Source organism: Panicum virgatum, chromosome 3N (genome assembly GCF_016808335.1).
Source record: "Panicum virgatum strain AP13 chromosome 3N, P.virgatum_v5, whole genome shotgun sequence".
NCBI classification, from domain to species: Eukaryota; Viridiplantae; Streptophyta; class Magnoliopsida; order Poales; family Poaceae; genus Panicum; species Panicum virgatum.
In genome coordinates this window covers 16,171,490-16,186,524 of record NC_053147.1, presented here as the reverse complement: position 1 = coordinate 16,186,524, position 15,035 = coordinate 16,171,490, and the positions used below count along the sequence as shown (strand labels likewise).

At 45.3% G+C, this 15,035-nt stretch overlaps 1 protein-coding gene across 1 annotated transcript; it reads right to left on the bottom strand.

The window, feature by feature from the left end:
* Window positions 1–4,850: 4,850 nt before the first annotated feature.
* On the bottom strand, window positions 4,851–5,798 carry LOC120667381 (protein DMP4-like). The gene has a single exon (XM_039947467.1). The coding sequence runs from the start codon at window positions 5,593–5,595 to the stop codon at window positions 4,939–4,941; it is 657 nt and encodes a 218-aa protein (XP_039803401.1). The 5' UTR covers window positions 5,596–5,798; the 3' UTR covers window positions 4,851–4,938.
* Window positions 5,799–15,035: the final 9,237 nt, after the last annotated feature.

Genomic DNA, 15,035 nt, shown 5'->3' with positions numbered 1-15,035 from the left:
AAATTTGGGAACTAAACGCTGCCTTAGCGATTTATTGTGTACAAGCATTGCCTCTGTTTGTTTTTTAACCACCTTCATGGCGTCATAAACCCGTTTTCCCTATTTACCCATTCGGTGAAATTTACCGTCCATTCTTAGGTCAACCAACTACATAAAACACCATTCAAAAAAATCTACATAAAGCAGAACCCTCCAAAGCATTATTTAGCGGCAAACAAATCCATTACACCTGCACCATTTGTCATCATACCAGGCTCAAATCTAGCACATCTTGGATGCCTGCTGCGATTGTGTATACCAATGCACTTTTGCTTGTAAAGCATCTGACCAATGAACCACCGGGGCTCGCACGGTGGGAGAGTGCGGCTCCGTGTCACTTTGGGTGATGGTTCGTGAAACCATCAGCTAAAAAACCGAGCGGCTCCTCCTTCTTGCTCACCTTTTCTTCTATCTTCGCCTCCCACCGACCACCAGCCACCACCCAGCCCCTCCACCACCCCAATGGCGGATTGGCGGGACCCTAGCCCGCCATCGCCGGCCGCCCTCCCATCGCAGCAGTCGCCACCTCCCGCCGTCGCCGCCTCCATCCACCATCGTCCTTGACATCGATTCCCCCAACCGCCGTATCCCGCCGCCCACCTCCTCCATCGAACCAACCTGCCACCGGTAGCCCTCTCTCTATGGTCGATGGTGAGCAGCAGCCCCCCGGTAACCCCGAACCCCTAACTCAGAACTCTAACCTCACCAGGGTTGGAGGAGGAGGTGATGGGCCGTACGTGGGCCGCTTTAGGCGATGGATCACACTTTTGTAGTGCTCGCGATATATAGCCGCGACAACGTTGGGACACAGCCCCTCTGCGGCGCGTCCCAGACCGCGCACGGCGGCATCGGTGTACCTCTCCTCTGTTTGCCTTATCTAGTTAAAGGAAACACCTGCTGAGCTCCTACTTGAATCACATCACCAGTACGGTCATTGAGTGTGACAATTACGAATGCCCAACAACAATGCTCGAGTCTACTAAACCTGAATATAAATTATCTCTCCATCCTTTTTCAAGTCCTGATCCATCTGAAACGATCTGATCATGGGCCACTTGACCTGACGAATCCGACCCGACGAATGTACGGGCTGGGCTCGAGCCGTAACTTTTGATCTGAAACCCGAAAACACGGACCCAACCCGACCCGATCCAAAAATTATACATGAAAAATTGGGTTTTGCCCGAACTAACCCGAACCCAACCCAACCTGCCCGACCTCATGCCTGGCTGGGCTCGGGCAAAAAAATCCAATCCGATGATTTCATTTGATTCAACCCAAACCCAACCCGACCCGAAGTATCATCAGGTCCTCTGAAATAGCATATTGCACAGCCCATTCTACATGGAGATTCAGACAAATGCCTAAAGTGTTAAACTTTAGCACCTGTTAGCACTTATACTTTTGCTAAAGTTTTTAAGTTTTGACTGAAGTTTATGCCACCATATTGGCGCTCTTGTTTAAATAGAATAGTGCTAAACTTTAGCACTTTGAAGCACTAACAGTTGGATCTAAATACCCCCTTCATCTTCCAGCAGCAACCCGTATCAATTGATTCCATGCAAGAATGAGCTTCACACATTAACTTGCCAGGGTAATTCACAGTGCAAAGAAGTATTTTTATTTCCCTTGTTTATTCATAGTGCAAAGAAGAAGTATTTTTATTTCGTCCTTTGGTTGATATTCTGTTTTTATTTTCTTCTTGTAAACTTTGGATCATTAACTTATATTAATATTACCAGTAGAGAGCTGCCCCTATTTAGACTTCATCAATCTTGAGATCGGCCGGCTCAGCCTCTTGGAGGTTCTCACTTCGATAGATTTGCGTGCGTGTATTCAGAAGGATAAGTGTACTTGCGTGTTTTTTTTTGAAAATTAAGAAGGAGGAAGCTGTTCGAAGATACATAAATATTACAAAAAAAAAACTTAAACGACTCAAACTCATTGTCAAAAAATTAAAACACCTCAGGTGTTTGACAGGCCACCCTTCTCAGGTTGACCTCCTCCTTAATCAGCCGCACGACTTGATGTGGTTGCATTCTTTTTTGTTCAAAAATCCTCCTGTTCCTCTCACTTGCGTGTATGTGAATGTCTTTTTTTATACTGTATTCCACACAAAAAAGAGGCTTTTCCCTCCCATTTCATTAAAAAAAACAATTGAGGTTGATGCAATCCAGTGCCAATTTTGTCCAACGTTGCAAACACCGGTGTTAAAAATTTATGGCATACAACATGTGCATGAGTGCATCGTCTTTCATGGAGTCATGCGACGAGAGTACGAGACGGATGAAAATCTATCTATGGAATCAGACAACTGAAGATAGCTTGGCTAGTTAAGTTCCGATGAAATTTGTTTATCTTGGTTTAGGTCGCATATGTGACGTGTGTGCTTGTATTTTTAGCTAATTATTCTTTCTTTCAACAAAATGTGAGGGCACGTCTATGATATCGGTGAGGCTGCATATATTGACAAACATAAAAGAGTCACAAACTCTCTGTAGTTCAACAGACGGTACTAGTTTTTCCCGCAACAAGTCTACTTTTGGAGAGAGAGAAATGTATTTGACCGAACTAAAGAGGGTCGAAAAAACGACCCGGGTTAACCTAGCAATTGCTCCGTTGGTCTCACAAAGGGCGCGCGGTTCATCATTTGACGCCGGCGTGCTTGACGCCTTAATTGACCGCGCGCGTGAACATGCATGCTTGCCACGGGTGCCGGCGTGCCGCTGCCAGTGCGGTGGTAGATTCAGCGTCCGCCTCGGACAGCGTTCGGCCGGCATGCTTTGTTTTTTGCCTGTTAAATCGTCGTGTTACAAGCGCGATAGATTCAGACATCGGAAGCAAGCCTGGCCGGTGTCACTGAAATAGCAATATAATGTGTGATGTCTAACTCAGTCTAACACCCATCCTGCAATTGTGCTCTAAACCTTTACAGCTTTACTTGCAAGTACCAGCTTGTGCCTTGCTATTTTGGTGTGTTATGCATGCCACATCATGCTTAGTGACTTGCACGTATGCATGCTGCTACCAAGAGTGCGGCGGAGGCGGGGGTGGCCGCGCCAGCTCCTTGGATCCTTGCCAGTTCTGGGGCGTGACGGCGTTCGGTGGCTCGCAGGCACGGCGGTGTGACGGCGGACGGCCTGCAAGCAGTGTTCGAAATTTCGGCGAAATTTCGCGAAATTTGGTGATTTCGCACCCTCCGAAATTTGAAAATTTCGGAAATAATAATTTAAATATATTTACAAGTATTTTTAAAAATAGTCTAAAAATGAATTTCGGTCGAAATTTCGCGAAATTCGGTGATTTCGGCCATGTCCGAAATTTTTTGACAAATGAAATTCAAAACCCTGCCTGCAGGTGGCCGCATGCGGCGCGGGCCGTATGGGTGCCGTGGTGGGGCGACTTCGTCGCCCAAGGTGGTGGTGAGTGGTGAGTGGTGATTGGTGACACCTCGGCGACGCGCAGGCGTGAGGCACCTGGTGTTCTGGCTGACCCCTGATCTAGCTCGGTCGGAGCAACCAAAAGATCTTAGAAGGTTTGCAATGGCTTGGCTTATTCTGGACTCTCCTCTTCTGGTGGACCGTGGTGGTGGTGCCATGCCCGACCCAGTGTCCCGCACCATGGCAGTGGCGGCGGCTGGTAGGGTGGCCCATGTTAGAATTGATCTCCATCAGTTGGCCCAACGGCCAACTTATCCCTTGACCTCGCGCCTTGATCGGGGCTCAGCCCAAGACAAGGCTAGTGGACCCCGTAGCGCAGCCCTATAAAGAGGAGATAGGGACTGGCAGCTCTGTCAAGAGGTTCACCGCAACCACTATTCCCACTGTCCAAAACCCTAGACCGATCAGAGAAGGGGTTGTGAGCGACGGGAAGCTCCACCACGGATTGCCGGAATGCCGCCACCACTGCACCACGACGCTGGTGCCCGCGACGTCGCCGTCCACGACCTCTTCTCCAACTCCGGCGCCACCCCGTCAACCTCTACGTCCCACGACCATGGCATCACCACTGCAACGCCTCTCCGTACACGACTACGCCATGGAGGTTGTACGGGCTACGAGGAATAGTTTTCCCTAACAGAAAGTGAGTTAACCCGATCGATCTACTACTAGAAGTTCCATTTGATTTAACAACCTGCAGTCGATGTTGTCTACTTTGTGGTGGCAGATGTTAGGGGTGGGTGGTCGTCAAGTTGTGCAGGTTCTCAGATGAAAGTCTTGCTCGGTCTTCAATCGCTGTCGGCAACCACGGTGCCATGGTGCATCATTCTTCTTCTTGAGAGCATTGCTGTGAGGACCTCAACCTCCAAGGATTGCTCCTGGTGAAAATAAAAAAAATTGAATTATACGTTCGGGCGACGATGGCATCTTTGATGTTGCTCTTCTGCTGGGACATCGCTATGGAGTTCTTTGGAGGGCCATCATGGTCAGTGTGGAGGGAAGAAGAGATTTGAAGATGATCCGAACATCAAGTTTCTAAGTAAATGAGAGATGCGATGGATTGATGTTTGCGTAAAGATATTGCAAAGATGGAACGGGAACGAAGAAGACTGAAGCTTAGCCTTCTAGCTTTCTTGATTTGTTTCCTAGCTTTTCTCTTGCTTTATGAAATTTCTTATTTGAGGTTCAGAATCTAAGCCCTCTTGTACTGTTTTGGCTGTATATATCCTCCTTGTAGATATAGAAGGCCGGATTAATCATTTATCTAAAAAAAGGAGTAGGAAGTCGTAGCTTGAAGCATAAGCGAAAACACGCAAGCTACTCGCCCCCCTTCACGTTGTTCATAATCTTTTTTTTTTGAGAGAGAGAGGGTGTTCATAATCTGTTGGTGCAATTTACTTATTTACAAGAATTTGGAAATGGAAATGAATACAAACAGGCAGCGCGTCCTGAAATCAGATCAGTGCTTCGAGAGCGGGAAACCAATGCCGTGGCGGGTGGTCGGGAAGGCCACGAACAGCATGCTCCCGACCACGCCGATGGCGACGGGCAGCACGGTGAGCACCTGCGCGGCGTCCTCCGACGGCACCGGGTAGAAGCACGACACCACGTTCTGGTCGAACAGCGCGACGGCGGCGAAGATCATCACGGACACCACCGCGTGCACGAAGTCGAGGAACCGGATGCGGTACCCGGCCGCGGCGCGCGGGTCCTCCAGCGGCGCGCCGCCGTCGATGACCCAAAGCCCGCGGAACGTGGCGAACCCGTACCGGACGGCGCCCCCGGCGTCCCGGAAGCTGTCCGTGAAGCTGAGCACGAAGCAGGAGAGCGCGCAGAGCGCCAGGAGCGCCGCCGCCATGGCGCGGTTGGTGCGGATGCACTGGCCCCGCGCCGTGACGATCGGGGACAGCAGCTGGAACGCCAGCACGGTGCCCGTCGGCAGCAGCGTCGCCAGGTGCGCCGTGCTCTGGTACGTCTGGCTGATGGCCCGCTGGATCGGGCTCATGCCGCCGCCGTCCGCCAGGGAGCGCTTCTCCAGCAGAGGCCGCTGCGCTTCCTCGTCGCGCTCCTCGTGATGAGACTCCACGTCGTCGTGCCGCGCTGTCGCCGCCGCCATTGCCGTCGATCACCTCGCGTCGATCGTCTTCGCTGACTGGGAGATCACTACTGGAGCATGTACTCGACCAATAACAAATGGCATCTGCGGCCGGCCGCCCGTGGAATTTAAAGGCCGCGGGAGAGGAAATCCATGTGGACGGAGGCGAGATCGGCCGAGCGTGTCAGGCATTTCTCGGCCGGCGATCGCATTGGCTTGCAAGGAACAGGCTCCTGCTGGCCAGTAAACAAATCTGGGGAGCTTGCTGTTGCTTGCACGAGAAACGGCCGGACGGGCCGGTGTGTTTCCGCGGCCGAGTTCGGCCGCGCCGTGGCTTGCTTTCGGTGGCACTCCAGCCACGGCACCCTGAGCGCGCACGCTTCAGGCGCGCGACGCCATGCTTGCGTCGCGAGGCCGGCCCGGTTGAGTGACGGGAGGACGCGGCGTGCTCCTGGTGGCTGTCCAGCGGCTCCCTTTCCGCGATGAGCTATAGATGCCTCGTGCAGATCGGGCAAGAGCGTGGTGCTGCAGGGAAGATTTCTGACCGGTACTCCTAACCGCCCGATCGACATGTCTCGTTGTATCCCGAATGATCTGGCGACGGTAATGGTTTTTTTTAATTTTCTATATGAAAATATGTGGTCCTTTTGCTTTGTTTTCTAATGAAAATAGTGCCTATCATTCTAAAAAAATATTTAAAAAACGTGGTGCTATAGTCCGATAAGAGTTACTATATTCCACTTGGCAGAATTGGAGTGGACGATACAGTAGAGCAGTGGCGGAGCTGTGATTCAAATTGAGGGGGGCTCATTTTTCTTTCTTCTTCCTCCTTCCTTTCTTTTTCTTCTTCTTCCTCCTCCTTTCTTCTTCTTCACTCGTGCTTGAAAAATGTTGGGAGGGGGGCTCCATGGGTTCTATGGGAGTAGGGGGCTCGAGCAGCCCCAGCACCCCCTGGCTCCGCCACTGCAGTAGAGTGTGACTTGAACGCATAAGCAAGAATGACACGTTGCTTGCATCTGCCGGGAAGCCCACCAAGGCCTCAAAGCCCTCCCTTAAATAGCAGGCCCAACAGATGGATCTGATCCCTGTATTCTACTAAAAAAAGACACAGTAGTCGATCTTACTTAGTACTTGGCCGTTTCCAAAAAAAGAAAAAGAAAATCTTACTTACTTGGGATTGTATGAAGATCTAGCCCAGTGGAGACATTGCTGGATCATCTTATATTCTCATGTGTTGTTCTCCTTGCACGTGTTCTCCAGCATCCTGATTCCTGAAACGAGAAGACAAACATTGCATGGCCTACGCGATCGAAAGGACCGAGATGGAATAAAACACTTTAGGCTACGACAAGCAAAATGCTTTTGTGCCATGACAAGCCTCCTGCAGTGGGCCTGTTTCTTTCCTTTTCTCTTTACCAGCTACCAATGGCAGCCCGATGGCTTTCCTGTGCAGGGAGATTCCCCCACATTGCATTGCCATTCTGCATGGCGTGTGCACCAGCGGCAGGAGGAGAACATTGTAAAGCTCCAGGAGACGACAGCGAAATCCTTTGATCATGTGGTTCCCTTTTCTGTGCATGCATGGATGAAGAAGCTATCGTATTAGCATGTCCGGTGTGTGTAAGCTTCAGTTCGTTCTTAGGTTAGGCCTACTTGGATCGAGTATCCTGTCCTAGGTACTAGCTAGCACATCTCGCGCAATCAGCATAGGGACGGGCAATGGTTATTTTCCTAGGTTCAGATCACGACATCATGTGTTTGTAATTTGGTTTCTATTTCCACATTTCAGATCAGGAGACCAGTGCAAAAAATTGATTCTTGGTTGCCACTCACGAGATCAGTTCTAGTGAAGTTTGGCAGTGTGTAGTGCTGGCTTGTAGCTCATTATACTGACCGTACACTATACTTTCGTATGTACTAATTAGGTATTTATAAAATTTCGATTCACCGTATAAGATAAAATCTTACAAGGACTTATATGATGAAATCATTTTTTGATCAATGTCAAATTGAAGAAGTGATTGCACCCCTGCACGAAAGCCTTCACCCTAACTTACTTATGGACTGGCTAAGCGAATCATGTCTAGGATCTTGACAGTTGACACAGCATGCACCACAAAACGTGCAATGAACTCCAATTAGGAAGTACGATGTCACCATTTTGAACAAGAGGCTTCCCCTGCAAGCTAAGGGAACTAATAGTAACTAGGTGATACCCCGCGCATTGCTGCGGGATTTCTTAAATAAAATTTTAAAGCGAAATTTGAAAGTAGAAACTGTATAGCAACATTCTTTTGCATGGATGCTATTAGTAACAGGAAATCGATGGAAGACTTAAATAGATGGTTCTAGTGGATGGTGATGTGGTGTCTGATATAGTGGGTTCCTATATGATGTGGATAGCTTGCATGCTGAGAGAAATAGAGTTAATGACTTTAGTGTGTATCATTTATCTTGCTATTACTAATTGGAGGCTCCTTTAGAGTCTACACATGAAGTCACCTAGGACCGTAGGTGGACACTTTGAAAAAATAGATAAATCATATAAATTCTCACAAAAATCAGAAACATCCAGCCATCAATCCAACAACTCTAATTATAATAACCATCGGATCTATTATCTTTCCTAATAAATTACCCACCTCTGCCATTACGAAAATAGACTAAAATAATCCCTTAAATAACCATTATGAAAATAGACTAAAGTAACCCCCTAAATACGTATCTAAATTACCCACCTTTGCTGTTATAAAAGAAATCTAAAGTAACCCCCTAATCTTTATGTAAATTACCCACCTATACCATTATAAAAATAATACAAATACCCCCTAAATTTGCGTATAAATTATCCAATTATGTCATTATTATTACAAGTTAAATTACTCCTAAATTTGAATCTAAATTATATAATTATAATAATATATTAAAGAGCACCAATATATAATTATAAATTACTATTTTTATCATTATTAGTATATTATTTATATAAAAATACTACCCATAATATATGTCACCATATGTTCATGTATGATGAAAGAAATAAGAATACCAATTCACAAACAAATAGTTCAACTAAACATACATTGAATACATATGGAGGTGTGATATAAAATAAAACCTACTGTAACTAGATAATGATAAATATATATTTTAGAGTATGTGGTAGAATATTTAATAGATGAAAAATGGCGTGAGATATATAATTATAATTATTAACATATTCTTATATTTATTCTAATTAGCCCTTGTGAGAGCACGGGTTGATAGATTAGTATAGTATAATTTAGATTAGATAAGCTAATTAAGCGCTTGATTAGGATTGATTGCAAACGCTCCCATACTAATTACGTAGATCGATCGTATATATCATTCTGTTACCAGAGCTTGCAACAATGGCACATTCGATTTGTACAGGACGACTTACACACATACGTTGATTCCACGCTAAAACGAGAGAGGACCTAGATTTTCCAACATCTTTATTACACCTATAAACAGAACTTACAGAGCTCATCAATCATCATACTTCTATGTGGACAAAAAATTGTCTCCGATGCAGAGCTGACGACATGACATGTCATCCTTTGATTATTGCCAACGGTCCCTCTGCTTATTATTGGGTTTCTTAAACAGAGGTTGCTCCCCATGGCTGGAGAGGGTTTCACGCGTCCTGTGCCTCCCCTATATGCTGCCACATGTCAATCAAGGATTTCTCAGCTTATGGGAGTTCTTCGAGTGGAGGGGTGCAGCTGCGTGCCTCTGCAGCAGGGGCCCTCCAAGCACATGCAAACCAGACTGGTCAGAGAGGTGAGGCGCTAGCGCAAAGTTTGCAGTCGCACGCTGAAAAAGCCTGCAGTTGCTGGATTCCCTCGCTGCTGTAGAAGCCACTGGATTCGCTCCCTGCTATGTGCTCATCCCTTGCACGCACCGCTCGTCCTCCTCTGTGCGTGGCTGTGCTGCTTAAGCATGGGCCTTAGTCGAACGTAGGCCCACAACCCGTGAAATAGCAGCAGTTTGAGAATGTGCACAACGAAAGAGACGGAGAGAGAGAGAGAGAGCAGTCAATAGGGCCTGGTCAGCCTGGAGATCCAATCGAGCGCTGCTCCTGGGATTCGTCTCCCTGCTCACCGATGGGTGTCATGTCCCGTCAGATTGGGCAGGCAGCGCCGCTACGCTCGCTCCGCTCCTGTCTCCTCCCTCCGTAGGCGCGTGCGGCACCTCCTCCCTCTCTTTGCGGATATGGCCCTGTCGCATCGGAATCGTCGTGGGAGGCCGGCCGTGCCGTCCCGTCGGAGCAGCGGCGTGCGTGCTACCAGCCCTGCTCCTACGGCCGCTGCCCTTGCCCAGGTAAGTTCTTCCCCCTCCTTCCTTTATCTACGTGTGCTTCGGTGCCCTCTCGCTCCAGCCCCAAACCCTAGCACCATCTGTGATTTCTCTTGCTCCTCCCTTTGTTTGCCTGCCCATCCCGAACCACACTGTGCAAATCATGAGCTTAGGTTCTCTATTGTATTGTATTTAGTTTTTTGTACATCGGATCTGCTATCTATTGATCTGATTTGCGATTTTTTGCTGTGGTTGTACAGGTGCAGACATCTCATGGCGTCAGTGACGTGAGATCTAGAAGTGGTCACTGAGGAAGGAAGGTGAGGCGCCTGCTGAATTCTTTAGGTTTAAAGCACCTTAGTTTTTTCATCTTGTGTGGTTGATCTAAACTCTGCTTCTCTTCTTGCTTCTGCTTGCAGTGAGCAGTCAGTTGGATAAGGAGAATATGAAGGTGAGTTTGTGCCTTCATCTTTGAATTTTTGGGCATCCAAGTTCTTTGATGCGTACCTTAATAATCTCTCTTTTGTTCATTTGACAAATGTAGGTTTTTAAAATGTACTCTTTAATACAAGCACGCACAACTATCTCTTTGTTTCATGGCGTGAGATTTAGAGGCTCAGAGCAACATGCTTAGCAAACCTTGCTAATGTTACTGTTTTCTTAAGTCAAGCTTATGAGGTTAGTGCACATTTCACAAGTCAGTGCTTAGACAGGGACGGTTATCTAAGTTAAGATGTTAAGATAAGGGACCTTGTCTGCCTTAACTTTCTTTGGTGGAAAGAAATATTTGGTTCTTTCTTATAAAATAAATTTGCTTATTTAGGTTTCAGTCTTCTTTCATTCAAGAGTAGAAATAATACCTTCTCCCTTAAATTATATTTGTAAATTGGATTTTTGTATGCTTAGGTTAGAATGTTCATATAAGGGAGCTTGTCTGCTTGCATTTCTTTTGTCGAAATAGCTATTTTTTGAATTTTCATAAAGTAAATCTGCTTATTTAGAATATTGTCTTCGTTGCATCTATATACTGCACAAAAGGGCCCTATGTAGTGGTTGTTTTCTTATCTTTCTAGGTGCCTCTCCCTAACTTATATATTCATCAGCTCATCTTACATCTCTATGTCTTGACTGCAGGCATTTTTCTCTTACCTACTACGGGAGATTAAGTGACCAGTCATGTGTTGATATGTACTCTACGATTGAGGCAAGTAGACTTAAATGGATGCAAGACCACCAAAAAGACCTAAGGAGTGAGTCGGTACAAGGCATAGCTGATGCGATTGATAAAGGTCTCACTAATGCTGATTCAGTTGGTGGAAAGGTAGTCATCCCTGCCAGTTTTACTGCTGGTAGGAGATATTTTGTGATGAATTACCAAGATGCAATGGCCATCATGTAGGGTCTATGCCCCCCTAACCTATTTGTAACTTTCACATGCAACACCAAATGGAGAGAAATAGGCGATGTGTTGCGCTTTGAACAAGGACAACAACCATGTGATCGTTCTGATTTAATAGTGTGGGTCTTCCATGTGAAAGTAGATGAATTTATAGCAGATATTAGAGAAGGAAAAACATTTGGACCTATCAGAGCAGGTCAGTAGCTTATACCACCATCACAAGCTTATATTATTCTTTGCTAGTTTAACCTTATTCTAATATTTCTTTTAACAGTTTTGTACACCGTTGAGTTCCAAAAGCGTGGCCTGCCTCATATACACTACCTTGTGTGGTTAGCTGCTAATAATTCTGAATTCAATGCTTCTACTTTTGATAAATTCATTTGCGCGGAAATCCCCGATATTAATATCTAATCTAAGACATTTTGTACTATGACTTATATGAAATGACATTACTATTTTTTTCAAATAAAGCATTTGGCCATATGCTGCTACAACAATCTATTAATGCTTCTACTTAATTTTCCTGCTTTATGCTGCAGTCTTACTGCTGATCCTGGCAAATTTAAAGATGAAGCTGCTAATTCTGCAACCAAAACAGAAAAGACTATCACAAGAAAAATGTCCTTCTCATGAACACAAACTCATTTTTTCATAACATGTTAAATAATAACATGATATCTAACATGTTTATGTTCCAGGTCCCGTCCCTCACCTAACAAGAAAATTGTCAGGAAGCTGCTGCTTAAGGATGACACTGCAAGCAAAGACACAGTGGCCATGAACATGATAGTACAAAGCCTAGGTATCTCCTTATTGCTACAGCTACAAAGAAACATATATACCACACTATAGGTGCACTTGATCATAAAGCACTATCTTTTTTACTTGTCACCAAATTGGACATTTGCTAGATCATGGTATCTATAACACTGATAGTGCATATCATTTTTCATCCTAATCTAAGCATCTTGTTCTACTTAGCCTTGCAGAAATGTGTCTAATTTTGCATGTTCCTACCTTGTGTACTTGTCCTGATTCTTATGTAGTTTGCCTAGCCAAGCTAGGTAGGGACCTTCCGCTCAAGCTGAATGTCAAGATACAATTCTAATAAATCTTTATTTGCTAATTTCTATGCGCCTCTTTCAGTACGTGTGACTGTATAGCCATAAGTGCCATAGAGATGCTTCTGTTCACTGTTTTTTTTCCAAAATAGCATCCTGATCCAACCATTGCCACCACTTCAAAAATATTACCTTTGTTCTAACCTTGTGCTGCTATTAACAATCTCTACAACAACTAACAGTTGTAACTATATTTACAGTTCTAGCGCTGATGCTTAGGAGGAAGAAGGGGCGAAGCTCATTTTGTATTTGCACAGTTGCAATCATGCCTTGACATGCATCTGATAATCTGTTGCTTGATGATATCTATTTAGCCGTTTTATAGCTTGTGCAATCAGCATTACTGAACTCTCTTTTGGATATCGCATGATTGCAAGCTGTGTTATCTCCGCCTTCCTTTAGTATCTTAGTACTCCACTCTTATTTGGATCAGTATTCTGAGCTACCTGCTAAAATGTTTGGTATCTAGCTACTAATGCTGATTGTCTAATGTAATATATATGGCTTGGAGAAACTACTGGCTGCAGATGCCATTTAGCGAACATTATTATAGCTATTAAGATATTTGCATGGGATATTTCATATTATTATGGTTCAGCATGTGGCACTCAACATATTGCTTCTTATTTTACCTATATGTTTTTGGCTGTTTGAAGGAGTTTTTCACAGATTTCTGTTTGTTGTCAATTTTTGGCTGTGTGAGAGCACCGAGATTAGAGATTGCTTCTTACTTTAATTGTGTGTTTTGGGCTGTTTGATAGAGTTTTACACAAATTTCTGTTTGTTGTGAGTTTTTGGCTGTGTGAGAGTGCCGAGACCGGAGGTAAAATTAGTTTGGAATGACATTCGTTCTCACACAACTTTGCAATACCCATCTATTGAATGTGTGTTTCATAGAGTAAAGTAATTCTTTGTAAAATGAGACATAGCTGTTCCGTATAAAGAATTTAGACAGTATGCTAAAGAACTGCAGTTATTCCATAAAAAATTGTATTGGCATAAACACTATATGCAACTTATAAAGAAGCGCGCGTTAAGTTCTAGTTGTACTGATAGTTGCAAAGAAATATACACACGTTTTGAGGTGGCTCCTTGGATGGATGGAGCTGTCTGTGCAGGCTAGGGGTACGCTGTCATTTTCTGACGGAGGCGTAGTACCATATCCGATCCTCTCCCGGCCGATTGATCGATCGGTCGAGGGCGAAGCCCGATGTTGAAAAAAGCCCGATGTTGGTGTCCGGCCGATCTCAATTATCGGCACGAGACACATGATCTCTGATTTTTTTTATTTTGAAGAAAATCTTATCTCTGACGATCTGACCTGACAATTCAGTTTGGATTCAGCCACGACTAATGACTGCTAGCAAGCTAGAGGCTCCAAACGTACGGCGAGCGTGGCGCTTTTTAGTAGTTCGCCCCAAGCCCCACCTAAAAGCAGGTAGCCTCTTGAAACTACTCCCTCTATTTTTATTTATATATTGTATTATATTTGTTCTAAGTTAAATTTGATCAACAACCAAATTTAAGGAGAAAAATAGTAACATTTACAACACAAATTTATTTTATTAAATCTACCATTAAATATATATTGACTGTGCCTATATGTTTGGTAGTAAAATTGTTGCAATATTTTTCTATAGACTTGATTAAAGTTGACTCTTTTTAACTTAGAACAAAACTAATACGATACAATTAGTAAGCTTGGGGTTCCAGGCTAATTGGAGGGGCAGTCGAATTAGATCCCGGGTCACGACCAACCAGTTCCTGCCACGCCACCCCAACGGCACCCACCACCACACACCTGGTTCCCAGCTGACATTGGTGGGATGCTTTCCGAGAGCGCTTCGTACCTGACATGATGCACTACTCCCACTATTCCTGCTGCCTAGAGAATAGAACGTGCGCCCACTACTGTACCCTGACCACTGGAAGACGGGCTAACCAATCATACAGTACAATGCATGCATGGCCTCTCGGTGTCTTCTGCTCACTACTACCAGATAGAAGACTGGAATTTCTTGGATTTGCATGCAGGTGTATATATATACCACACACATATGTATATATAGGCGAATGGAGTTTCTCGTGCGTACTGAAATTTGTTTTTTTTAAGATGTACTGAAATTTGCTAGGATATATAGATCGATTTGTTCTTGAATCTTGATTGCAAGAAATTTCTCGTGCATACTGAAATTTGCTCTTTTATTGAAAAATATGTACTGGAATTTGCTAGGATATATAGATCGATCGTTTTTGATCGCCTAATGCATTGACGCACGCAGCTCGGGTGGCCTTTTCTTTTGTGGGCATCGTCTGCCTTGCAAGACACTCCACGGCGACCGCGTATCTGAAGCCGCTAGCTCCCAGGCCACAGCGCAGCACCTCCTCTCCGGCCGGCGCGGCTGCATGATGAATGGACCGACCGGGAAGGCCAGCCGCCATCTATCTCTTCCGTTCCATGCACCAAATCGATCTACGGCGCCTGCATGATGATGAATGGGTGATGCACTGCACGGCCTCACCGGTTCTCATGCGTGCAGCAGCTGCGCTCTTAACACGGGCAAGGAATTGATCGATCGGATCACCGGCAGGGGGGGTCGGTGGTGATCAGCCCG